Source organism: Aquarana catesbeiana, unplaced genomic scaffold (assembly GCF_042186555.1).
Source record: "Aquarana catesbeiana isolate 2022-GZ unplaced genomic scaffold, ASM4218655v1 unanchor234, whole genome shotgun sequence".
Lineage (NCBI taxonomy): Eukaryota > Metazoa > Chordata > Amphibia > Anura > Ranidae > Aquarana > Aquarana catesbeiana.
The window spans coordinates 3926-31920 of NW_027362662.1; the positions used below are offsets into that span (position 1 = coordinate 3926).

General features: G+C 46.7%; 1 protein-coding gene across 1 annotated transcript in view; it reads left to right on the forward strand.

Annotated features, from left to right (window-relative positions):
- Positions 1-11755: 11755 nt before the first annotated feature.
- LOC141121929 (uncharacterized) overlaps positions 11756-27995 on the forward strand; it is a 64802-nt gene continuing 48562 nt past the window's right edge. The window contains exon 1 of the mRNA XM_073611682.1: positions 11756-12315. Coding sequence (XP_073467783.1) covers positions 11766-12315 — 550 coding nt within the window. The 5' untranslated portion in view covers positions 11756-11765. The remainder of the gene's footprint in view (positions 12316-27995) is intronic.

Genomic DNA, 27995 nt, shown 5'->3' on the forward strand with positions numbered 1-27995 from the left:
ACCAGAGTGTGTTGTTTACAGGATAGGGGAAATAAGCCTATTCCACCATCTCCCTGCGAAGTAGCTAACCAATTACCACCCCTGTTATATATACAGATTTTATATAGAAGGAACTGGTCCTTTTTACTAATTAATATACCCCTGGAGTCGTACATAAGTTTTTTATACCAAGAACCTGAGTGTTCTTCTCTTTTCTTTTAAATTTTAATATTTATAATAAAGATTTTATATATGTCCCATTCACATCGCTACACAGAACCAGAACCCACGATTAGCCCTCCATTTGAACTACATGCCAACGGGCTGCATCTTCTCAGAGTCTGGTATGGTGTAACAACCACCTCTGAAAGATACACAAACGAGATAAGGACGTCCCGCTCCATCACCATGGAAACATACCAACAATTCGGCCTCCTCCCACTGAATACATTTGCCATACCTTTTACTAACCAAGAAAATGGCCGCGCACATGGGTAACCTAATGATGGCCGGCGCGGCTACAAGAAAATGGCCGCCAATCTATTCCTATGGGAGAGACTATTTAAGACTAACATCAGCCTATTTCGTTTATCCCCTGAAGAAGTCACGTGATCAAGTGACGTCACGCGTAGGGACGGAATAGGCTTGTTTCGTTTTACCTTCCCTGCTGAATGCATTGCGAGCCCGCTGCTCGTAGGATACCATGCTTTATGAGAACAACTGCTAATGTGAGTACTCTGTATATGGTTTATGTGAATAAAGTGACCTATAAAAACATTCTTCACTATCTGGGTACTTTATCCTATATCTTACATACAATGGAGACATGATGTGGAGGAGGAGCTAGGAGCCGCACTGTCCCAGGACCCCAGTTAGGACCACAACTAGACATATCCCAGCCCCTAATAGGATCCTGTAGAGTCAGCAAGTCTGGACACAGAGACACAGGAGAGACCCTGGACCTCGAGAGTTAACAACTTATATGCGGTTGACCTAGCACCGCTAGGTAAGGGGCCATTATCTACACTAGTGCATGCTGCATGAAGAAGACATAGAGTGTCTGATCTGCATAGTAACACCCCACTGTCATTGGAGTATTGCGTTTAAGCACTGGCTTTTGAACACTATTTATTCCTTTGGACACTTGAATTATTAATTTACTCTGGACACTAATTATCAGAGTGGGTTTATTCACTCACGTGATCATTCACATTATACTTGCACTGTCGCACGGGTCGCAACATAAGGATCAGGCGACCATTTCTTCCTTTTTTTTCTTGTTTGCTTCACTTGTTTTCTGTTTGTTTTCACTTGATATATGATTTGTTCGTTTTTATTTTATTGCTTCATTTTTGCACTTTAGCTATGTATGAATCTGATTTTTAGATTTAAGGCACAAGAGCACGAGCACTTTGGCTATATTGAACATTTTTAACATATGCAAAATTGGTTTTTATATATTTCTTTTTAATCAATATATGCACCAGTGTTTATTTTTATATTTATATCACCGATTGGATCTACATATGTAATTAATTTTGAGTCACTACATCTATGCATACTCTCTATTCCAATTCATGCGATTTTCTGACGTTTTTCACTATTTAAAACCTCGTGATCTATGGATACTAGGAAAGTTTGGGATAAACCTCAAATAATACCCAACCATGAACTTCTTTTTTCTAGTCCCGTCGTACGTGTTTTACATCACCTCGTTCTGGACGGTCGGACTTTGGTGTGACCGTGTAGTGGAGGCAAGACCGCTTGAGCGGAATTTCGTCGCAGAAACCTTCGGAGTGTATTCCCACTGGAAAACCGGTCGTGTGTACAGGGCATAATAGTTTACTTCTCCAACCCTTTCCTATATTTTATAGGGCCCTTTCCACTTAACATGGTACTTGCTTTCTACTGAGCTCTTCCTGAGCTTGCTGCATGTGTTCCTAGACAAGGGACATTACCAAGCTAATTCTGTCCTGCATCGCTGAGATATGTTCTATGACACTCCGGTAGGGAATAGATTTAGTCTCCTAGGTTTCTTTTACAATATCCAGCAACCTTCAGGAATGCCTCCCATACAAAAGTTCAAAGGGTAAGAACCTGGTGGAAGACTGTGGGACCTCTCTAATTGCAAACAACAGATATGGCAGTAGACCATCCCAGTCTCTCTCATCCTTAGCCATCACCTTCTTTAGCATACTCTGGGGGGTTTTATTAAACCATTCTACTAAACCACCTGTCTGAGGGTTGTAAACTGAAGTATTTAAGTGCTTAATATTGAACAATTTACACAACTCTTTTAATACCTGTCAGAAACCATGAAATCAGACAGAGACAGAAGTATAGTTAAATCACTCTTGTTTAATAATAAAAGTAAAAAGAACAAACGTAGTCAAAACATAGCCAAAGTTCAGTAACCGGAATGGATAGTCAGCCAAGCCAGAAGTCAGGGATCAATGTATTGGAACAGCAAGCAGGATCTGGAGCCAGAAGGGATGTCAGCAAAGCAAGTCTTTAAACAGGAACACAGGAGATAGTCTCTGTGATGTTGACCAAGGCGAAGGCAGAGATCCTCTGGATTGGACAGCTTAAGTAGACAGGACTGATGAGCAGGAAATCATCAACAGCTAAGTAACTGTGGAGAGATAGGAGCTGGCAATTAGCCAACAGCTGAGCGGCCAGCTCTGAGAAGGGAGGGCTGAGCCCAGCCCTGACAATACTTTTGACATAAAGGGAGTCCCTTGGTTAGGACTTCTTTTGAGATCCCAGAACGGGTAAACATGTGGAACAACTCTCTGGCAATCGTCTTAGAGGAAGTGTTTTTTAAGGGAAAGCCTTGGGATACCAGGTGGCATAGTTCATGACCACTGGGATATCCTGATGGCCTCTATGAGACCTAACAACTCCATTGGCCTATTATAAAGGGTCATAGGGGCTGACTTTGACACTCACAATAGTTTGATATGCCTGGTGACCCTTCCCAAGGGGATAAGTATGGTATGATATAAAAAGAAAAACTTCCCTAGTGAAGGCCATTGTGATAAAGGCCTTTAGGGAGTGGCCTACCAGTGAAGACATCACGCAGGCCCGACTGCTAACCAGCGGTAGTGTATGAAACCGACAGCCTGCTGCTCTTCTGTTGAACAGAACTAATGCTGGGTATGTTTTGTATGAAGCTAATTGTAGTCCTCTTTTAAATAAATCCTTTTATATCATGATGGCCTTTACTAGGGAAGTTTTCCCTAAACGTTTTTCAGGACAGCACCTGAGAGAGTAGCTCCTCCGACTTCACCACAGGAAACACCACTTCCACCAAACTTAAAAGAAGGCTTCTCCCCACAGCTCGTCAGTTTTTATGTTTCCTCCGGCAAGGGAACACCTAGTGGGAAGTCGGGGTCTCTGAGGTGCTGTCCTGAGCGGCCAGGCTACCTGCTCCACCATTACCTTTCTTTCCTCCAGAGAGTCCACCCCTCCCACACCGCATCCAAGGTGGCTGGTATGTGGGCTCCTTCTCCCTCTTCAGCTCGGGGAGAGCCTGTACTGAGTCATGGACTGCCACGGGTTTGTTTATTCCGCCAGGCGGTTTGGTTCTAAATGTTGCTGCCATCTTTTTGATGACACAGTGGAGACTCGGCCAGCCAAAAGTGAGGTATCCGGCAAGGGGTGGCACTGTGGAGCAGGCGCGCTGCATCACTACGCCGTAGGGAGCAGATCTGGTGCTATATTCTGGTCCGGCGCAGTGGCGCTAATGGAGTCCGGAACTGGCTTTCTAGCAACATACAGCGCGGCAGCACCACAATGGGTTTGGTGGTGGCAACAGCGAGTGGGACAGGCACAGACATCAGCAAGGCCCAGGTAAGGGGTATATGGGTGGTTTGCCCCATATACTGTGGTGCCTCTCTCTCTACATTTCTGGTCTTTACCCCTGGTGGCTGGGGCCTGTCTGGGCACATGGAGTTCTCTGTCTATGCTTCCTGTGCACCTGTGGTGAGCCTATTAGCAGGTCAGGTTGACTCACTGGGATATTCTTTTGTATTTTTTTGTTGTTTTGGCAGGCTAAGAGCTCTGGCCTGGTGGTTAAAAAGAAGTTTCCTTCATGTAACGCAAAATTACCTGAGGGATGGAAGAAGACTTTGTGCCAAGTATGCATTGACTTCCTAGATAAGGAGGAAGCTTCTTCTGCATGCAGCGATTTAATCGCACCAGTTAAAGAAAGAGCTGGATGCTATCATTCAATCCTTTCGCTCTTTTTTTTACAAAACCTTCCCTGAGTCAGCCGTCTACCTCAGGATCCTCTCACAAGTGGTGGAGGCCAAGGTGGGTCCTCCAACCCAAAAGGGACATTCCCCCTCTCATTCCAAAGAGGATTCAGAGGAGGAAGGGGTAGAAGATGCGCCCTCAAAATGTGAACCATCTTTAGAAAAAGTAGATGGTCTGTTAAAGGCAGTTTATGCCACATTGGGTTTAGGCGAAGAGAAAAAAAAATTATCTCTGCATGATCGGATGTACGTAGGGCTTAGTGAGCCAAAAAAATCACACTTTTCCAGTACATCCAGTAATCTCTGAGGCCATTAAAAAAGAATGGGCAGAACCAGAGAGAAAGCCTTTTTTTCCCCAAGAGCACACAGGGCTTTTTCCGGTTGATGAGGACCAAGCGGCACTTTGGAATAAAGTGCTTAAACTCGATGCAGCCTTTTCTCAAGTATCCAGATCAACTGACCTGGCATTTGAGGATATGGGAATACTGAAAGATCCCATGGATAAAAGAATGGATCAACAGCTTAAAGAACCTGGCAATCCATCGTGGGCAATCTCAAACCAGCGATGGCTACTACTTACCTATCTAGAGATATGGAGTACTGGGTAAACCAGCTAAAAGCCCACATTATAGCAAAGTCACCCAAGCAAGAAATCCTTGACTTGTTCTCAACCCTGTCAGCGGCTGTAGCCTACATTTCAGATGCGTCTGAAGAATCCATAAGGATGACAGCAAGATCTGCAGCCTTAACTAACTCAGCCAGGAGAGCACTGTGGTTAAAGACCTGGCATGGGGATGCGGCATCCAAAAGTAAACATTGTGGTATTTCGCTTACGGGAGATCTTTTATTCAGGCCTGATCTAGATTTGGTTCTAGACAGGACAGCTGACAAAAAGAAATCTTTCCCTGTTAAGAAGAAAATGCAACCAGCTAAACGGCTTTTTCAACCTCAAAGGGCTTTAAGAACAAGGCAGCAAGCCCCAGGAGAAAAGAAGGAATTGGTCAGCTCAAAAGGACAAAGGCAGAGGGAATGTCCTTTTCCATCCTCCTTCGCCAATCAACAAAACGCAATGACTCTTCATTGCCAGTAGGAGGAAGACTACAGAAGATTCTTCCCTCACTGGGTAGGCATGGCAGAAAATCAATATATTCTAGGCATGCTGTCCCAGGGATACAAAATAGAATTTTCGGATCCTCCTCTAGAAAGATACTTTATAACAAACCTACCAAGGGATACAACAAAAGCCCTAGCTATGAAGAACCTGTTAGAGGATCTGATGCAACAGGGGGATGTGATTCCGGTATCTCCAGAGGAATGTCATCAGGGTTTCTACTTCCATGTCTTTCTGGTAAGGAAGACATCTGGAAGTTTCCATCTCATTCTCAATCCTGAGCTTGCTGGAACTTAGACCAAGTGGAACTGGACTAAGAGGTGAGTTCAAGAGGTGATAACAGGAGTCAAGTACCTGTGTAGGGTGAGTGTGTACCTGTGTATTGTAAGTACATGAGTGCTGCGAGTGCACGTGGGCTGTATTGAGTATTAGTGTCAGTTAGTACCTGTGTATTGTGAGTACCTGAGTGTTATCTGAGTAGTGTGTGTGGATCGTTAGTACTTGTTTATTAGTATACTTTTGTACTGTGCGAGTGCACGTGGGTCTGTGAGTGCACGTAGGTCTGCGAGTACCTGTGTATTGTCTTGTTGAGTACCTGTGTATTGTCTTGTTGAGTATTAGTGTCAGGAAGCTAGTTGTTAGGTAATTTGGACAGGATATAATCCCCAATCCTCATTAAATTAGTAGGTAGGATGTCCGTCGGGTGTGGAGATGCGACTCAGTGTACATCTTGCGGCATGTATGCGTTCCTTGATCATCCAATTATGGGCGAATACTGCTGTGCAAAATGTAAGCACAGGTTCTGAATCTGGGGAAGCAACTGTCAGCACTGAGAAGTCCCTCCATACTAAAAGTGAGCCAGGAACGTACACGGCAGGTGCCGGCAGGGGCCAGCACAGAGGCGGGTGGAGACAAAGAGGTACAGGCACTAGCAAAGAGTAGATGGGTGACAGTCAGGAGGGGTAGAGGGGGAAGTGCCAGGGAGGCCGATCCAGGACTGGAGCATCCCAATATGTACCGTCCATTGAGTGACATTGGTGAAACCAGTCAGGTACCAGCACTGCTGGAGCTGAGGGACTCTCCTAACTGCCGGGGGAAGAACTCCTACAGTGAGAGTGGGGGGGGCGAAGGGAAAGGAAAGACAGATTCTGGTGGTAGGGGACTCAATTCTTAGAAGGACAGAGAGGGCAATCTGTAACCAAGACCTGAAGCGCCGAACAGTATGTTGTCTACCGGGCACTCGGGTTCGGCACATCACGGATCTGGTGGACAGATTACTGGGAGGGGCTGGTGAAGACCCAGCTGTCATGGTGCACGTTGGCACCAATGACAAAGTCAGAGGCAGATGGAGTGTCCTAAAGAAAGATTTTAGGGACTTGGGAGCTAAATTGAGGAAAAGGACCTCCAAAGTAGTTTTCTCAGGAATACTACCAGTTAGGTATGCACCGAATGGGTTTTTTGGTGCCGAAACCGATACCGAAAATAAATCTTCCTTGATCCTGAAAACCGAAACTGATACCGAAACAACACCGATACTGAAAGTGACTGTACAGGAGATGGTCAGTGACTGCAGAGATGGTACAGGAGATGATCAGAGACTGCAGAGATGGTACAGGAGATGGTCAGAGACTGCAGACATAATACAGGAGATGGTCAGAGACTGGGGACATGATACAAGAGATCATTGCAGCCTCACCAGTGCCCGTCAGATGCAGCCAGTGTCCCCATTGCAGCCAGTGTCCCCAGTAGTGCAGCCTGTGTCGCCTACTTGATCCAATGGGATGGGTGATCTGTCTATCAAAGTGCCCGGACAAGGGGGAGGGGCTGTATGTGACGGCGCGCAACGGGGAACATACAGCTATTGAAATGAAAGCTGTGATGTTCCCGGCGCTGTAATCAAACAGTCAGCGTCCCTCCTGATAGGCGGCACCAGGGGCAGGGACGGAGCCCCGCCCCTGCCCAGGCCTCGCCCCATTCGGTATCGGCAAAAACTCTCTTATGGCTTTTTGCCGAAAGGGCCATTTTCGGCCGATATGTTTCGGCGGCCAAAATTTCGGTGCATCCCTACTACCGGTACCTCAAGCCACACCAGAAAGGCAGAGGGAGATTAGGGAAGTAAACAAGTGGCTGAGGAGCTGGTGTAGTAAGGAGGGGTTTGGGTTCCTGGAGGACTGGGCCGACTTCTCAGTTGGTCACCAGTACTATAGAAGGGGACAAACTGCACCTACAGTAAATGAGGAGGGTGCAGATAAGCTGGGAGTAAAGATGGCCAAAAAGTTAGAGGGGTTTTTAAACTAGGCGAGGGTGGGGAGGGCCCAGAAGTAGAGAGCATGGAACATATTCCAGAGGGTAGTATTGGGGGCATTAGTGGTAGGTTGACTAAAGCACATAAACCCAAGGAAAGTATAGTAACAAGTTCTAGTTGCAATCTCGGAACACCCAATAGGAGGATAGTATGGGACCAGTCTAAACTACGTGGCATGTTGTTCACCAATGCCAGGAGCCTGGCGGACAAGATGGGTGAACTAGAGATACTGTTGTATGAGGAGGATTTGGATTTTGTGGGAATTTCAGAGACCTGGTTCAACAGCTCTCATGATTGGCTGGCAACCATTCAAGGGTATACCCTTTATCGCAGGGATAGAGAGGGTAAAAAAGGGGGAGGGGTATATATCAAGAATAATGTACAAGTGAATGTGAGAGATGACATTACTAAGGGAGCTAGGGAGGAGGTGGAATCCTTATGGGTAGAGCTCCAAAGGGATGAAGCTAAGGGGAAAATAATACTGGGAGTATGCTATAGGCCCCCTAACCTGAGGGAGGACGGGGAGACAGATCTCCCATCACAATTCAGATTAGCAGCAAGGATGGGAAGTGTTATCATAATGGGGGATTCGTCTAAGGCTCGCCAGTTCCTAAATGTCTTGCAGGACAATTTTATGGTTCAGATGGTAGATGCACCAACTAGAAACTCTTGAATTACTGGATCTATTGATTACCAACAATACAGACCTGTTCATGGATGTGGAAATACGGGGCAATTTAGGTAACAGCGATCACAGGTCAGTTGGCTTTAGTATAAATCACACAAATAGGAAACATAAGGGGAAAAAGACACTGAATTTCAAAAGAGCCAACTTCCCTAAACTACAAACCTTGCTAAAAGGCACAAATTGGGATAAAATTTAGGAACAAAGAACACAGAGAAGAGATGCGTTCGCTTTAGGCGCATATTAAATAAGGGCATTAGCCAATGCATCCGATGGGGTAATACATTTAAAAGAGCGAACTAAAGTCCTGCATGGCTTAACTCCAATGTAAAAATGCATATAAAATCAAAGGAGAAGGCCTTCAAAAAATACAAGGTTGAGGGATCATCATCAGCATTCAGACTTTATAAAGAATGCGACAAGAAATGTAAGGGTGCAATTAGGACGGCTAAGATAGAACATGAAAGACACATAGCGGAGGAGAGCAAAAAAAATCCCAAGAAATTCTTTAAGTATATAAACCAGTAAAAAAAGAGGAAAGACCATATTGGCCCCACAAAGAATGAGGAAGGGACATCTGGTTACAAAGGATGGGGAGATGGCGAAGGTATTGAATTTATTCTTCTCCTCAGTCTTCACGAGGGAATCAAGGGGCTTCAGTAACCAAAACTGCAGTGTTTATCCTCATGACTCAAAATGTAAAATAATGCATTTGAGTAGCAAAAATATGAATGCAATCTATAGACTGGGGGGAGAACCTCTGGGGGGATTCTAGGATGGAAAAGGACCTGGGGGTCCTAGTAGATGACAAGCTCAGCAATAGCATGCATTGCCAAGATGCTGCTAACAAAGCAAACAGAATATTGGCATTAAAAAGGGGATCAACTCCAGAGATAAAACGATAATTTTCCCTTTCTACAAGACTCTGGTCCAGCCGCACCTAGAGTATGCTGTCCAGTTCTGGGCACCAGTCCTCAGGACGGATGTACTGGAAATGGAGCGAGTACAGAGAAGGGTAACAAAGCTAATAAAGGGTCTGGAGGATATTAGTTAGGAGGAAAGGTTGTAAGCACTGAACTTATTCTCTCTGGAGAAGAGACGCTTGAGAGGGGATATGATTTCAACTTACAAATACCGTACTGGTGACCCTACAATAGGGAGAAAACTTTTTTGTGGAAGGGAGTTTAACAAGACACATGGCCACTCATTAAAATTAGAAGGAAAGAGGTTTAACCTTAAACTACGTAGAGGGATCGTTACTGTAAGAGCTGCAAGGATGTGGAATTCCCTTCCACGGGCAGTGGTCTCAGTGGGGAGCATCGATAGTTTCAAAAAACTATTAGATAAGCACCTGAACGACCACAACATACAGGGATATACAATATAATACTGACATATAATCACACACATATGTTGCACTTGATGGACTTGTCTTTTTTCAACCTCACCTACTATGTAATCTAAAACCATTAAACAGGTCAGTCTGATACAGAAGATTTTGCATGGATTCAATCTTTACTGTCAGGAATATGTTAACCAAGAAGTGCTTCATGGCATCGATCGACCCAAGAGATGCATACCTGTACGTTCCTTTAGCCTCTCAGTCCCAATCCCTCAGGCTGACAGTGAATATGGGGAAGGAGGTGCTGCATCTACAATTGAAGGCCCTCACTTTCGGTCTTTCATCCGCCCCACAAATCTTTACCAAGATAATGGCGGTAACCCTCGCCCCTCTCCGTCTGCAGGGAATTTCAGTAATCCCATATCTGGGCGACCTCCTCTTCTTTGTCCCTTCCAGTGAAAAATTGCAGGAAGACCTGGGCAAGGCCCGCAGTCATTTGGAAGCCCTGGGTAGGATCGTAAACCTTCAAAAATCAAACTGTAATCTGGCTCAGCAGGTTCAATTTCTAGGTTACCAAATAGTTTCAGTAAAACAAAGAATCTTTCTTCTGGAAGAGAAGAATAACAAGGTCAGAAATGTAGCAGCCATGCTACAGACAAATCAGGAGGTATCGATTAAAAAAGTTATGTCAGCCCTGGGAACCTTAACCTCAACAATGCCGGCCATTCAATGGGAGAGGCTCCATTTCACACCTCTCCAGAGTTTCCTCCTAAGAGTATGGGACCACAGTCCGGAAACTTTGGACACAAAAGTAAAGCTCCCCACCAGGGTCAAGAGGACCCTTTGGTGGTGGAGAAGTGAGTCAATTTTGTCAAAAGGCTTACTATGGTCTTTCCTAAATGAAAAAAGAGTGACGACAGATGCCAGCAGTTGGGGGCCCACGTTTTGGCTACGTGGTCAAGTTACCTAACATTTGTCCGTCATTACAGATTGGATCTTCTGTCAGCAGGTGATCAGGCATTTGGCATAAAGATCCTGCAGGCTTTTGTCCCTCCCTAGTTGGTAAGTCTCTCGTTTATCCTCTCAGGTGCTGTCCTGAAAGACGTTTAGGGAAAATTCAAGTTAGACTTACTGGTAACTTGTGTCCCAAGAGTCTTTCAGGACAGCAACGACTCGCCCTTGTTGTTTTTATGCTGTGACTAACCATATTCTGATTATGTGTTCCAGCTTGGGCCAGAGGTACTCTACTACAACTGACGAGCAGTGGGGAGAAGCCTTCTTTTAAGTTTGGTGGAAGTGGTGTTTCCTGTGGTGAAGTGGGAAGAGCCACTCTCTCAGGTGCTGTCCTGAAAGACACTTGGAAAACAAGTTACCGGTAAATCTAACTTGAATTTTTCTTTTTATATCATTGTGAGTTTCCCTTATGCGATCTGTGGTCCACTGATGGCTGCCCTCCTGGATAAACTTGCTGCTGCTTGTTTGACCATTATAACTTATGGTCCCGGATATCTGGTAAGAGGCCTGAGTGTGAGGGTGCAGCTGGTGATTGATCTTTTTAGTTTCACTTTACATAGATCATCCTCTTATCGGATTGTTTGCTCCTATGGACTGTTTTGATTTATGGGCTCATTTTTTGGTGTAGCAATATTATGATCAAGCTTCATTTTGCGCATGGACCCTTTTTTACTTTATTTTCACAATTGAATGTTATTCATTGCTGTTGTATTATTTGGAGCGCTGCTTATTTTTTCTTCATGACTAAATAAGGAAGTGCAGGACTTCTTGTGTTGGGAAAATGGCAATGAATGATAGAGGGGGTGGGGACACTCGTCCTATAATCCCCTCATCACTGTCACTCCTATAAGAGACAGTTCTCTTTGTTTCCTCACTCTCTGACTAAGGTCCATGAATAAAGAAATGAACTGGTAGGAGATCAGAGGACCCATTTACTAGTTACCTTGAGGGGGGAATTGTAAGATCCTCAGAGACAAAGCTGCCTGATGTGGGCGGAGTCCTGGTTTAGAGGAACCAATCTACTCATGTCTAGTAATAATCTTTTTATTTCTATTTTAGTAGATGGACGGGAGATGAGGAAAACCTCAGAGGATTGTCTCACTTTGTCTCCAGACTGTGAAGTAGAAGATGAGGACATCACACAGTATAGTCCAGGAGAAAACCCGACTACCTCAAATGTCCATCCGGCACCACACAGTGTAGATGGACCATCGTATTCCTCTTATCCTGAGGGATCTCAGACTGTGAGGAACGGTGCCGTCCTTCCAACAGAGAAGAGGATTTCCTGTACTGAGTGCGGGAAGGGTTTCAATTCTAAATCTGATCTTAATGTGCATAAAAGATCTCACACAGGGGAGAAGCCATATTCTTGTTCTGAGTGCGGGAAATGTTTTTCACAGATATCCCATCTGTACACACATCAGAGATCTCACTTGGGGGAGAAGCCATATTCCTGTCCTGAGTGCGGGAAATGTTTTTTACAGAAGTTCAATCTTTACATTCATCAGAGATCTCACACTGGAGAGAAGCCGCATTCCTGTCCTGAGTGCGGGAAATGTTTTTCACAGAAGTCCAATCTTTCCAGACATCAGAGATTGCACATGGGGAAGAAGCCACTTTCCTGTCCTGAATGAGTGTATTTTTCCTCACTGTCCTGTCTTCCTGTACATCATGGATCACACACAACCCTCAAGGTGTATTAGTGCCTTGAGTGCGGGAAATGTCTTCTATATGAATGTTGCTGGACATCACAGCTCTCATGTGGGGAAGAAACTCACCCAGATATACACCTCAGGTATATTCCATGACTGATGCTCATCATATAAGAAACAGTTCATAAGGAGATCAGAGATCACCAAAGACGTGGATGAAGTGTTGTACCGTGTTGGCCATTGATAGCAGTAGAAAAATAAGGCAGAGGCCCTGGAGAATAAAATGGTGGTAATTGTTAAGGTGTTCCTCGTACACAAATGTCACCTTCATATCCGGGTTTATTTTCTACTTTCCCCCATTTTCTATGCTGTGATCTTTTCTACAATACTTTGTTATAATAATGTAACATGGTGTGTATTGTATTGTACACAAATGAATAACTACTCCGCCTCCACATTCCAGACAAGTCATTTTCCTGAGCAATTGGATTTCCACCTTTTTACTGTTTCCTGATTTTATGACTGCAATCTTGTTAAAAGTAGAATTATACTAAAACAATTATTGAATGAAGAAAAGAAAGTGTTCGTCGGTGTAATGATGAAAATCTGCAATATCAAACTTTGCTCATCGGTGACCCTTTAAAATCCTCTACAGGTCATCAGTTTAGAGTTTGGGGTCATTATTCACACCATCTGCAGAGATCTGTGTTTTTCTGCACTAGGGAAATGCAGCTCTCTGCAAGATACATAGATAAATTGTTTTCTGGTTGTCTGGTTCACTCCGAAACGCGTGTGTGATGTGCGGAGCTGTGTGGGATTATGCAGCATGTCTGCAGTTTTCTGCACCTAAACTGAAGGAAACTGACAGCCCCATTCTGCACTCCATGTGACTGGCAGTGAGAGGAGAGGACAGCCATGCGTCCCCACAGCACTGCTGCAGATAAGAGAGGGCAGCAGCAGGAATCATGGTGGACAGGAGCATGCGATCAGGGTGGTGGGGGAAGGGCAATTATAAGAACTGATCTCCTGTGCATCTCTCCCTGCAGCCGCAGAAAGCTGCTTCTCCTCCTCTCCCTGCTGCCAGCTTTCAGCTTCTGCAGGGAAAGATGCACAGGAGATCGGTTCTCCTAATTGCCCTCCTCTACCCCCACTGCGCTGATCGCATGCTCCTGTCCACCATCTGGTTCATCCTGCCTGCCAGCCCCCCGTGTGCCCCCCAAGCACTGCTGGCTGTCCCTCCTGCCCCTCCCGCCAGCTGCTGCAAACACACAGAGCAGCGGCGGACTGGGCAGGGAGGCAATTGCCCCCCAGGCCACTCTGATGCACTGTGAAAAGGCTGCTGCACCGCTTCTGCCAGAAGCAATCAGCCAGGAAACTGGAGAAGGTGGAAACAAAACAGGGAGGAATCGGGAAGAGAGCCGGCCAGATCACACAGAGAGGAGATCTGTCATAGTGACACTGCTTGGAGCTGAAACTCCGGCCTCTGTCAAAGTCCTGCCTCCTGGACTGGTTCCTATGATAGACAGCACACTGGTTCAATTTCCCAACACTGGTCCAGTGTGTCCATCCTAGTAGCTGGTCCAAGAGGTGGGTTTTGTTTGATAGTGGCCAGCGTTTCAGCTCCAAGGAGTGTCACAGCGGGAGTTTCCCCTCTCTGTGTAATCCAGCCAGCTATCCTCCCGATTTCTCCCTGTGATCCCAGTGCACTAATAGGCTGCAATGATGGGCACTGATGAGACTGCACTTATGGCCACTGAGGGGGCTGCACTGATGGCCGCTGAGGAGGCTGCACTGATAAGCTGCACTGATGAGGCTGCACTGATGGACATTGAGGCGGCTGCACTGATGGCCCCTGATAAGCTGCACTGATGAGGCTGCACTGATTATCAGTGTAAATGTCCCCTATTACAGAAAAGCCGATTATTATCTTTCCTTTCCTCACACAGTCACGCGCTGAGGAAAGGAAATGCCGATAACCGGCATTTGTTGATATGTGATTGGACACAGTTGATCACATGGTAAAGAGCCAACATCATTGGCTCTTTACCCTGATCAGTGATGGGCTGTGTCTGGGGAACACAGCTCAACAATGATCGTTGTACTGCACACCCCCGGGGGGCAAACATGTGCAGTAAGATGGGGAGGACATCATAAGCCGCCCATCCGTCAGTCTGCTATAGGGAACTGGTTAATGGTTGATCACTTATCCATTTATGAGAAATTATTAGTTTAATGCTACAATTAGAGGCTTTTTTTGCACTGGGATCTTTGTTTATTTTTTCACAACTTAAGGGCCCAATCACACAGGAACGTGCTATGCGTTTCTGTGGGATTCACATGTGATCTGGGTGCAGTGTGATTTCAGCTTATTCATTAGAAATGTGCTGAAATCACACCACACCACGCCGAAAGTAGTACATGCACTACTCTTAGAAATGCACTGCAGCTGGATTGCATGATACTTCTGTACTATGCAACCCAATGCAGGCAAACCCACTACAATTGCGACCTGAATTTGGGGTGTCCTGAACTGTGCATTGACACCTGCTGCAGATTGTAAGGGCAGTGCGGGGAAACACGCAGGGAACGTGGGTTTCCCGCACGGCGTTCCAATGTGAATAGGCCCTGAGAGAGTTCCCTGCTCCACCTTCCCGGGCTGCATAGGACTGCTTCCTAATTTTAGGGTCATTCACACTAGAATGTGGTGCAGGAAAGTCACTTTACCTCACTGAATTCCAGTTGCATTGCCCTTGTGATCTGCTGCGGGTGTCAGTGTAAGGTTAACGACACCCAAAATGCAGGTTGCAAATGCAGTGTTATTTGCCTGCAACGGATCTCACGGTAGAAACGTAGGATGCGATCTGGTTGCTGTGCATTTCAAAAAGTAGTGCATGCATTTATTTTGGTGCGGTGAAATCGCACTTCACAGAACTACATGTGAATGACATGCAGCTCCTGGTGCAAAATGGCCCTTACTGTGTTCTCTGCTGGAGCTCCCTGTGTCCTAATCCATTGACTGATACAGTGTTTGCTGCTTTGGTAGATTGGTAACCTTCGGCCTTCTATATTTTATAGAGATTTAATTTACTGCTTCTGTAATTGTGGATATGAGCGCATGGAATTTTGTTCTGTAGTTTTTGAGGTGGTAAAATCTGAATCCCCAGCCACTTGCTGAGGATTTAAATTTTTTAAATACCTGTATTCCATTTCCCTTAAGTGGATGTAAACCCAATTTATTTATTTTTTTTAATTAAGGCTTGTACCTTGTACAGTATAGGATTTCATGTCATCTGTGCTCAGTCTTGCCACGAAGAGTTATTCCAGGTCTGAGCAATCCTCTTATCTTTTTTCAGTGAGATAAAACTGGACAGACAAAGAAATAGGAGTCAGTTTCTCCCCTTTGCTGTGAGTGACAGGTGATTTACATATCTAATGCAGGAGCATTAGATAGGCATTCTGTGTACTTCAGATCCCCTCCTTTTTTCTCTAGCTCTCCCAGGATTGGCTGCTCCATACCTCAGCTTGATTGGGCATGCTGAAGTCATGTAGCGACTTTCCTGGGCTTTGACTGGATGTTTAGTGATCATGGAGCATAATCCACAAGACCAGCAGAAGTTCAGTGTAAGAAATACTGATGCCTGTCCAAGGGGAGTGTAGAGGTGGGCGGAGACTCTACTGACATCACGACTCTACACACCCGCCCACAGAATCTGCAGCTTTTTGGGTCTCATAACAGACAGAGGGAAGACATTTGACAGGTAAAAAAACATGCAGGAGGAATGTATATCCTTAGATAACCACTATGGCAGTAGTTTAGAAAAGATGAGAGTGGGTTTACATCCACTTTAAGCTGGGAACACATGGGTCAAAAATCAGCCGAAAACAGTTGGTTCAGCAGGAACCGTCTGACTTTTGGCCCATGTGTACAGCACCCTGTCCAACAGAAGCCAGCATCCAATCAGCACGCACAGCCAATGGGGGGGGGGGGGGTAATTCCCCTATCGGAACACAATAGCTCAACGGGGAGATCACTGTACTAATATCACATGTTAAGGCCCCTTTCACACTTATACGACTTCAAAGTAGCACGATTTTACCGCGATTTCGCGGCCGCGATTTTACCGCGATTTGCTGCGATTTTACCGCGATTTGGGAGCAGTACTACTTTGCCACGTTTTTGGCATTAACAAATGAAAACATACAGTAGTTGGTATGAATCATAAGGGGGAACTCCATGCCAAGTTTTAAATAAAAAAACTGGCGTGGGTTCCCCCCAGGGGCATACCAGGCCCTTAGGTCTGGTATGGATTGTAAGGGGAACCCCCTACGCCGAAAAATCGGCGTGGGGGTCCCCCCAAAATCCATACCAGACCCTTATCCGAGCACGCAGCCCGGCCGGTCAGGAATGGGGGTGGGGACGAGCTGGCGGCCCCCCCCCCTCCTGGACCGTACCAGGCCGCAAGCCCTCAACATGGGGGGTGGGTGCTTTGGGGCATGGGGGGCGCAGTGCGGCCCCCCACCCCAAAGCACCTTGTCCCCATGTTGATGAGGACAAGGGCCTCTTCCCGACAACCCTGGCCGTTTGTTGTCGGGGTCTGCGGGCGGGGGGCTTATCGGAATCCGGGAGCCCCCTTTAATAAGGGGGCCCCCAGATCCCGGCCCCCCACCCTATGTGAATGAGTATGGGGTACATGGTACCCCTACCCATTCACCTAGGGAAAAAAGCGTCAATAAAAAACACAGTACACAGGTTTTTAAAATAATTTATTAGGCAGCTCCGGGATCTTCTTCCGACTTCAGGGGTCCTCTTAAAACTTCGGGGGTCTCTCTGCCGTCTCCTCCCGGTGTCCGCATCTTCTGCCGGCTCCTCCGCTATCTTCTGCAGCTCAATTGCTAGCGGTGGTCCGGACTTCTGCCTTCTTCTTTTCTTCCAGAGATGTTGACAAGACGCTCTCTCCAGCCAGAATGGTCTCTGTGCGCTCCGCAAGGGACTTATATAGGCGGTGACCCCGCCCCCTTATGCCGTCACAGTCCCTGGGCATGCTGGGTCTGTGACGTTTTAGGAGGCGTGGTCACCGGGTGATGACCACGCCCCCTTATGACTGCACAGTCCCAGCATGCCCCGGGACAGTGACCTCATAAGGGGGCGGGGCCACCGCCTATATAAGTCCCTTGCGGAGCGCACAGAGACCATTCTGGCTGGAGAGAGCGTCGTGTCAACATCTCTGGAAGAAAAGAAGAAGGCAGAAGTCCGGACCACCGCTAGCAATTGAGCTGCAGAAGATAGCGGAGGAGCCGGCAGAAGATGCGGACACCGGGAGGAGACGGCGGAGAGACCCCCGAAGTCGGAAGAAGATCCCGGAGCTGCCTAATAAATTATTTTAAAAATCTGTGTACTGTGTTTTTTATTGACGCTTTTTTCCCTAGGTGAATGGGTAGGGGTACCATGTACCCCATACTCATTCACATAGGGTGGGGGGGCCGGGATCTGGGGGCTCCCTTATTAAAGGGGGCTCCCGGATTCCGATAAGCCCCCCGCCCGCAGACCCCGACAACCAACGGCTAGGGTTGTCGGGAAGAGGCCCTTGTCCTCATCAACATGGGGACAAGGTGCTTTGGGGTGGGGGGGCCCGGCAGGGTGCCCCCCATGCCCTAAAGCACCCACCCCCCATGTTGAGGGCATGCGGCCTGGTACGGTCCAGGAGGGGGGGGGGCGCCCGCTCGTCCCCACCCCCATTCCTGACCGGCCGGGCTGCGTGCTCGGATAAGGGTCTGGTATGGATTTTGGGGGGGACCCCACGCCGATTTTTCGGCGTAGGGGGTTCCCCTTAGATCCATACCAGACCTAAGGGCCTGGTATGCCCCCGGGGGGGGAACCCACGCCGGTTTTTTCATTTAAAACTTGGCGCGGTGTTCCCCCTCTGGATTCATACCAGACAGCTGTCAGCACTGCCTGTCGCTCATCGGGAAAGGAAAGAAAAGTTTTCCTTTCCCGAATAGCGAGGCCAGGCTTGTGCTTACAAAGTCGTACTGAAGTCGTGTCTATATTATTCAGGCACGACTTGCATGCTACTTCAGGGTTTAACATTGAGGTCTATGGAGTACAACTCGCATAGAAGTTGGACCAAAGTAGTGCAGGGACTACTTTCAAGTCGGCACGACTTAAAGTCGTGCCAATATGAATGGTAGTCATTGAAAATCATGGAGAATGACTTGTCATACGATTTTGCAGTACAAAATCGTGGGACAAGTCGTATAAGTGTGAAAGGGGCCTAATACAGCAATCTGTGCATTTTTTTCATTCAGCCTGCTCGGCTTAACGCTGTGCCCTCTCTCCTACCACACAGCGTGGAAGTTTTAGTGTGCTTCACCTGCCAACTGCCTGTAGCCAGTGAGGGGAAGCAGGGAATGCATAACCCCGCCCCCTCACACACTGCAGCGCAAATAAAGTGTATGCCATATCATGGTGGGGGGCGGGGGTAGCAAAATGTACCTTCACCTGAGTAGACAAATATATTTGAACAAGCCCTGCAGACATGCCTAAAAACTTCCTGGTGAAGAGGAGTAAAAGGTCTGCATCAGTGTTATACCGAGTGTGGCATAAGGACAGAGCACAGGCCACCCCCCGGCTTGGATGGTGTATACTATCAGAGCAGAGGCTGGCTCAGTGCCCCACTGGGGGCTCTTCTCCCCTGGCCAGCCCTGACCAAGCTGCCCCCATCTCCCCCCTGCAGCCCTTGGCTTGCCCCCCTGACGGTCAGTTCAGGAACCCTGGGTTGGTGCAGCAGGTGCTGTTCAGCTCGATCTGCCAGGTGAGCAGAGATTCTATGGAGCGGAGATTCAGGATGGGATGGGGGTTGGGAGGAGGCAGAGTAGAGGGAGAGTGGGAGGGGGGCTGAGTTGCTGCACCATAGGCCTCTGGGTTGTATTTGCCCCCTGGATCAAAAGTTGCCCGTGAGCCTCTGGTTTCTATGCAGAGCTGCACCAGATTTGGCACTCTCCAGTTTTAATAGATAAACTACATATTGTTTAATTTACAAAACTAGTTATCCAATGTTATTATTATACTGTACATCCTAAAAGGGGAATCTCCTGGTAATACTTACCTGCGCAGTGCTCGACTCCTCATATAGGAATCAGTCTCATTGTTCTTTATTCACGGCAAAGTCTAGCGTTACTTTCACTACATTGGGCAAGAAACAGAGAGAGAGAGAGTTTATTGTGGAACTTTTATAGATAGGCAACTCCTATCCTCATATTGATTAGTGGTTCCAAATTAATAATAACTACTGCAGTAGGGAACAGACACAAAAGATACACTCAGCATCTTTCTGCTTTATTATGACGCAATTGATGGTTTTTATACACATGATTACGTAGGTGTTACATTAATATTACAATTGTACGTTTATGGTAACAAGGAGTGTAACATAGACAGACTAATTCTAATTAGAACTGGAAAGAATGTAAACATGTACTGAAAACATTATTAGGGCCGTGTGCACTACATATAAAATAGAATACAATTATATACAGAACTTACAAATTTCCATTACAGTTTTCTTCAAAGGGTCGGTGATTATTGGACAAGTACTGTAAAATACACTATCAATGTGTTTCATGGCTTGAAAGTGTGACTTCATCAGGACAGGTGTAAGAAGACGATATAAAAATAGGTAATGAAGTAAAAGTCCAGTATATTATAGCATCAGAGCATATCAATGCACCCCCATCAGTGCAGCATATCAGAGCAGCCTATCAGTGCCCATAAGTGCAGCCTCATTAGTGCAGCTTCATCAGTGCAGCCCATCAGTGCCCACAAGTACAGCCTCACTAGTGCAGCATATCAGTGGCGCCTCCTTAGTGCCCCATCAGTGCATCCTCATCAGTGCCCACCAGTGCAGCATATCAGTGCCCATAAGTGCAGCCTCAACAGTGCCACCTCATCAGTGCCCATAAGTGCAGCATATCAGTCCAGCAGATCAGTGCTGCCTTGTCAGTTCCCCATCGGTGCAGCCTCTTGGTGCCCCATCAGTGCAGCCTATCGGTGCCACATATCAGAGCATAGTGCAGCCACATCAGTGCATAAGTGCTGTCTTAACAGTGCCCATCAGTGCAGCCTATCAGTGCCACCTCATCAGAGCCCATCAGTGCAGCATATCAGTGCCAACCAGTGCAGACTCATCAGTGCCCACCAGTACAGCCTCATCAGTGCCCACCAGTGCAGCATATCAGAGCCCATCAGTGCCGCCTCATCAGTGTCCATTGGTGCAGTCTCATCAGTGTCCGTCAGTGCAGCCTCATCAGTGCCCATAAGTGCAGCCTCATTAGTGCAGCATATCAGTGCCCAACAGTCCAGCAGATCAGTGCTGCCTTTGTCAGTGCAGCTTCATAAGTGCCCAACAGTGCAGCATATCAGTGCTGCCATATTAGTGCCCCCCTCGTCAGTGCAGCAGGGATCACAGTAAGAATTGTGAGGATTTCCGCCTGGATTACAGAGTGGGGATCTCCTGCTGTGACACAGCTGGTCCCTCCTCCTGTACCGACATTGCACTAGTGTGCTGTGTTACAGCGGCCGGCGTTTCATATAACAGCTGTGTCACAGCGGGAGATCCCCACTCTGTGTGATCTGGCCAGCAATCTTCACAATTCTTAGTGTGATCCCCGTGCAGCAGTGACAAATGGCGGGGGTGATATGGCATTCTGGAGGGAGCAGAGGAGGAGAGAGTAGGAGGACACTGGTTCACTACAGCAAGCAGGGACAGAAGTACATCCCTGCTTGCTGGAGAAGAGAACTACAAATGGGCTCTGGCAAGACCAGGGCTGGGGGGAATAGGAGGAATAAGCAGCCACCGGTCTTACAAAACAGGAATAACTGGGCAGTAATGGTTTTATTTGAAAATCATCAGGATATTACAGAGCAACTACTGAGCTAAGAAGATGGATGGCATTTTTGGTGAAGGTAGGAGATCAGCAACAAAGACATTGTAAAAAGTTTTTACCCGGAGTTCTCCTTTAAAACATCTTCTATATCAGTGATGGCGAACCTTGGCACCCCAGATGTTTTGGAACTACATTTCCCATGATGCTCCAGTACACTGCAGAGTGCATTAACATCATGGGAAATGTAGTTCCAAAACATCTGGGGTGCCAAGGTTCACCATCACTGTTCTATATCATCATATATCACTAAATTCATACACAACTTTATTTATAATTATCAATAGCTGGTAAAATGATATAAAATACTATAAACAGATCAAAAGCTTAATAGCAATATTCAGTCCAGCTGGAAAAATTGTAATGAGCTAAAGAAAATTATTTTGATTCTCATTTGGACATCTTTTTGATAAAATTACCCCCCCAACTCCGGGTTCACCATCTCATCCCCCAATATCCAGTCCCTTTCAGACTCCTATTGTGAGACTCATCATAGTGTCTCTGGAGGGGCGCTGATCATTCCTGTGTAAAATCTTACAGAAATCTTCCCTAATCCCAACCTTTAATTATCATTTCATTCCCCCCACATACAATGTCTGGAACCGACATTTACTGACATCAATAACTCCCCTCGTGGTACAGACCAGAAATTCCCTCATTGTAATATACGGGGTTATTCTACATTTCCACACTATATATGTGTGTATCATCATCTGCTGGAGATAAAAGACATCACAGTGACTATGGAGGAAGAGGACGGACATGACGGGGGGTTACTGGGTGTAAATAGAAAATAAGATCTTATTACCTCCTCTGCTGCCTCTTCCAGCAGTTTCCTCTCTACTTCGTACCACATGGAACTTCCTGTTTATACCTGACATCACTTCCTGTCTTCCACTGGAGACTTCCTGTCTGTGTAGAAGCCTTGTGGAACTCAGGGGAACTGCAGCCCAAGAAACATGTCGTAGTCGTGTGAACACAGCCTTGTCATTGATGCCAAGTGTTCCAAGATGATGCAGGACATTCCCAGGATTTAGTCCTCTGTCCCATCATGTCCTCATCTCACAGGTTCCAGGACTCAGAGTGCGGAGTGTCAGTGAGGGGATGACTTCTGGAACACTCTCTGGATCCCATCACCGGGCACTGCAATTATACCAGACTGTGGGGAGCAGTGATCGCCTTTCTGACAGTGATAGTAGAACTCCGACATCAGCAGAGAGGCAGCCGGAGTGTGTGATAGGGTTGCCACCTGTCTGGGACTCACCCGGGCAGTACGGGTTTTGAATCCTCTGCCAGGATTTCTGTCTGCCTGAGACCCGGACACATCAGTGGCAGCCCCGCAGCACCAATCCTCCTCTCCCTTACGGCTTCCAGAGCTTTTAACTATAAGGGAAGGGGGCGCTTTAACTCCAAGCCTCCTCTCTGGATCCTCCACCTTCCCCCTTGTGCAGAGCCCGGGATCGGCTGTCCTGGTACAGTGAGTGAAGGGAGAGAGCGGTTTCAGAAGGGTGGAGAACACAGAAAGTAAAAGTAGCAGTGACAACCCGCCCAGAGCTCCATCACAGACATCGGAACTGTGCAGGATTTCTTCCTCCTTCTGTTACTATGAGTCACCCCCTCCCCCTCCAGGACTACTGTGTGTGTGTGTATGGTTCTGGATCTGTTCACACCCACTACTAGTACCTACACACCATTCACCTTCTCCAGAGGGAGGATGGGGCAGCTGCCTGCAGTCTTCCTGGCCAGTGGTCTTTTTTCTACTAGAGGGGGGTGAGCAGAGCAACATCCCCCCCATCACCCCTCTGCAGTCCTCCCAGCTGGGGGGCTTTTTGAACTGGTGAGGGAAGAGAGTTCCAGTCTTCCTGGATGGGGGTCCCCTATTATTACCTCCCTGCAATCCTCCCAGCTGGGGTTCTTCTATAACTAGAGGGGGAAGAAAGGGGAATTCCTGTATTCTGGTCCCTTTTTATATCACCCCCCCCCCAGTTCTCTTTTACTAGAGGGAAGTTCCTATGTTACTGGATGGGGGTTCCCTATTATCACCTCCATGCACTCCTCCTATTAAGGGGTCTCCTTCTCATTTCCAAGGGTCAGTACACCTGGAAGTGTGTGTGGGGGGGGGGGTCCCTGACTCCTTTGACACTTTTAGTGCATGCCATAACCATCCCATAGCTCCCAACTGTCCCTGATTTGGAGGGACTGTCCCTGATTTGGAGCAATGTCCCTCTGTCCCTCATTCCTCCTCATTTGTCCCTCATTTTGGTCTGATCTATATAGTTGTATATAAAATGCACTTTTTATCTATCAAAAAGTGTTTTCCAGCACTAAACCTTTTTATCCGATTTCTAAAGTGCTGCATTTGTAAATTCCAAAAGCCAATATAAAGGAATAGTAGTGGTAAAAAAAAACACTTGTGGGTTTAACCAATCTTGTTTTTTTGTACAATTCTCCTTTAAGGGGGCGTGGCCAGGGGTGTGTCCTATGCCTGCATACTTTTGCTGATTAGGTGTCCCTCATTCCCATCTCAAAAAGTTGGGAGGTATGCCATCCTATATATTGCAGCTTGGCACTGCATGCACTTTTATTAGCCCTGCCTACTACTCCCCCTGGGGGGTGCATTTTGACATCATTTTCTGTGGGCACCAGCTGACTTTGTCCCAGCACTGGCTGCAAGGGAGCCACAGTGGGATTTATCTGTAAAAGTAGATCCCCCACCACTGCTCTGATCCCCCCTCCCCGTACAGCTCCTCCCATTCTGATCCTTTGCGCATCCTCCAAACAACACTACTGGTCTGCTTCCCCACCACCTGGCTGCAGCTGATGCTGGGGCGGGAGATCAGTGCTGTGTTCAGGTGAGGAGCGGGAGGGGAGATGGGGGATGGTAGACATGTCAGTCCCTTCCTGAATGAATACAGTGAGCAATCAGTACCTATCGCTCCTGTGTTCATTCATCACTGAAGTATAGCAAACTGTGTTTACTATGGGCTAGTGAATGAATACAAAAGTATATTTACAGAGACTTTTATTCATTCATATGCAGTGCAGCTGAGGCTGCAGAGAAAGGGAATGAGGACTAGATGTCTTCAGTTACTTTCTTTGTCTCAAAAGACTGACAGGGGAGATTATACTGGGGGACAAATTGACCTGGGAGGGGGGAGGATTATACTGAGTTACAGACTGATCTGTGGGGGGATGTACTGAGCTACAGACTGATCTGGGGGGATTATACTGCAGGACGGACTGACTTGGGGGAGGGATTTACTGGGGTACAGATTGACCTGGGGAGATTGTACTGGGGGGACAGACTGACCTGGGGAGATTGTACTGGGGGACAGACTGACCTGGGGAGATTGTACTGGGGGACAGACTGACCTGGGGAGATTGTACTGGGGGACAGACTGACCTGGGGAGATTGTACTGGGGGACAGACTGACCTGGGGAGATTGTACTGGGGGACAGACTGACCTGGGGAGATTGTACTGGGGGACAGACTGACCGTTCAGCCACACCCACTGTTCATCACGACGCCGCATTACTACTCTTCTTGGGGCACCCAAAATGGTGTCCGAGGTCTTTTAGAATTCTATAATGTATACTGCAAAAAACAATTTGCCATCTGCCGCTAAAGCGTTCAGGTTTGGCTTGATGAAAAGGTGGCAACCCTAGTGTGTGATCAGGTAAGTATCACCACTGACCACCAATGCTGGGCTGGAGTTTACACTTTATTCTCACTGACACCAACAATAATACTTATTTAATATTACTGATACCAACAGTGGGTCTTATTTTATCTCATTGACACTAACAATGGGGGGATTATTTTATCCCACTGACACCAACAATGGGGGATTATTTTATCCCACTGACAACAATGGGGGATTATTTTATCCCGACAACAATGGGGTTTAATTTATCTCACTGACACCAACAATTGATATCAAGGAAATCATGCCCATGGTGACTTGCCAACTGGAGTGATATCCTTGATTGGTGGAGGAGGAATGAGGGTCTGGTTTCTTTGGGAAATTATATGCAAGTAATTGGCTATAAAAACGCTCTGCGTTTTCATATTTTCCTATTTCTCTGGTCCGTCAGGCAGCGTGATTGACGATGGATTACATTATTATTTTATCTTTTTTAAATAGTAATTGACCGCCCGCCGCAGTTGTACTCCCCTGCGAGAATCGCCGTCATTGTACGTTGGGCACGTACACGCCCATTCACGAGGGGGGGAGCCAACCAGCGGGTCCGGCATGATCAGGAACAGTGATCTCTCTCCTCCTCCAGTCAGCCCAGCCCCCATACGGTTAGCAACACCGCCCAAGGAACACACTTAACCCCTTGATAGCCCCCACAGTGTTAACCCCTTCCCTGACAGTGACATTTATACAATAATCAGTGGCTATTTTTAGCTCTGATCACTGTATAAATGTCAATGGTCCCAAAAAAAGTGTCAAAAGTATCCGATCTGTCCCCTGCAATGTCCCAGTCCCGCTAAAAATCGCAGATCACCGCCATTACTAGTTAAAAAAAAAGACATAAATCTGTCCCCTACTTTGTAGACGCTATAACTTTTGCACAAACCAATCAATATACGCTTATTGCGATTTTTTTTTACCAAAAATATGTAGCAGAATATATATTGGCCTAAACTGATGAAGGAATTCTTTTTTTTACATTTATTTTGGGATATTTATTATAGCAGAAAGTAAAAAAATCTAAATTTTTTCAAAATTGTGGTTAAAAAAGGATTTATCAAAAACCGTCTCTTGTGGTTATCACTTTATGACTCTTTTTTAGTGAATGGGTAGGGGTACGATGTACCTGATACCCATTCACATGGGGGTGGCCAGGATCTGGGGGCCCCCTTGTTAAAAGGGGGCTTCCAGATTCTGATAAGCCCCTTACCTGCAGACCCGGGGTTGTGAGGACGAGTCCCTTGTCCCCATCAATATGGGGACAAGGTGCTTTAGGGGGCACCCCAAAGCACCCGCCCCATGTTGAGGGTATGTGGCCTGGTATGGTTCATGAGGCGCTTGTTCGTCCCCCCCTATCCTGACCTGCCAGGCTGCTTGCTTGGATAAAGGTCTGGTATGGATTTCGGGGGGACCCTATGCCATTTTTTTTAAAAAATTGGGTTCCCCTTAAAATCGATACTAGACCCAAGGGCCTGATATGGACTGGGGCTACCCCACGCCATTTTTTTTTCACTGTTTTTAATCTGTATTGCCGGGAGCCGGCAATGAATTACAGCCGCAAGCAAGTTTCAATTAAACTTTTTCCTTTAGAAATGTCATTATTCCTGCGGCATGTTCTATACATCATACAGATGTGCTACTTTACAGGCAGACTAAGGGGACCCCCAGGCACGATAGTTAAAGGAATATTTACTTTTAATTGTTTCACTTTTAGCATCATTGAAATCCCTGCTCCTTTAAAAACAATTGTTTAAAATACTTGTTTTGCATTGATACATGTCCCCTGGGACAGTACTCGGGTCCCCATACACTTTTTATGGCAATAACTTGCATATAAGCTTTTAAAATGAGGACTTTTGATTTTTCATGTTCGTGTCCTATAGACTTTAATAGGGTTCGCATGTTCACTAGAACTTTTTGCCTGTTTGAGGTGTTATGGTGCAAACCAAACTGGGGGCTGTTCGGCCCATCCCTACTGGCCATAATGTAATACCGTGATTTCCTATGATCGCTAACTCCATCTAGTGACCATAATGGGGTATTTTTTCTAAGATAACTCTGTTAGTAAAAATAGCACAATACCGCATTATGGCCACTAGATGAGCCAAAGAAATCAGAGTATGAAATAAAATACATCCAATATTCATCACAGCTGGGTGAATGCTGCTCACATTTATTCAACTAATTGAAAAAAAAAACCTCTAAGTGTTTGTGAAATCTTACACCGCAAAATGTACTCAGCCAATGAAAAGTAATAACTCCATTTTTATTTTTCTCCTGCTATTAATGGCCAAAACGGTACAACACTTCATCCATGTCTTTGGTGATCTCTGATCTCCTTATAAACTCAGGGATGTACAATTCCGCCTGACACCCGGGACATGTAGTTCTGAGGGCCAGACAGGTAGGTTTTTTTTTAACATTTAACCCTGCTGTGGGCAAACAAGGAGCAGATTTACTTGTCGGATGGAAGCGTTCTGGTGGCTGAGCAAATGTTTCCACACCCCCCAGTAAAGTACCCCCACACCGACACACACTCTCTATGTATCCCAGGCTCCTCTTACCCATCTGTGGACTCGGGACCAGCATAGCGGGTGATGATGGGTAGAGGGAAGGGAGGAGAGAGAAGACACATCCGCTCTCCTCCCCTTCTTGTTCCTGACCCAGAAGTGACATGTATGACATCACTTCCCTATCCTGACTGGATGTCATATCGCCCCCATCTACTTCACCAACCTCATCTGCAGATATCGCCCAAATCACCCCCTCCGCTCTTCCCAGGACCTCCTGCTCTCTAGCTCCCTTGTTACCTCCTCCCATGCTCGCCTTCAGGACTTCTCCAGAGCCTCTCCCATCCTCTGGAATTCCCTGCTCCAGTATGTCCGATCAGTCCCTACCCTGTCCACCTTTAGGAGATCCCTGAAAACTCATTTACTCAGGGAAGCCTATCCCACACCCACATAACTGTCCCTGAGCCACCCCCATCAAATCATTCTTTGCAGCTATTACCTTT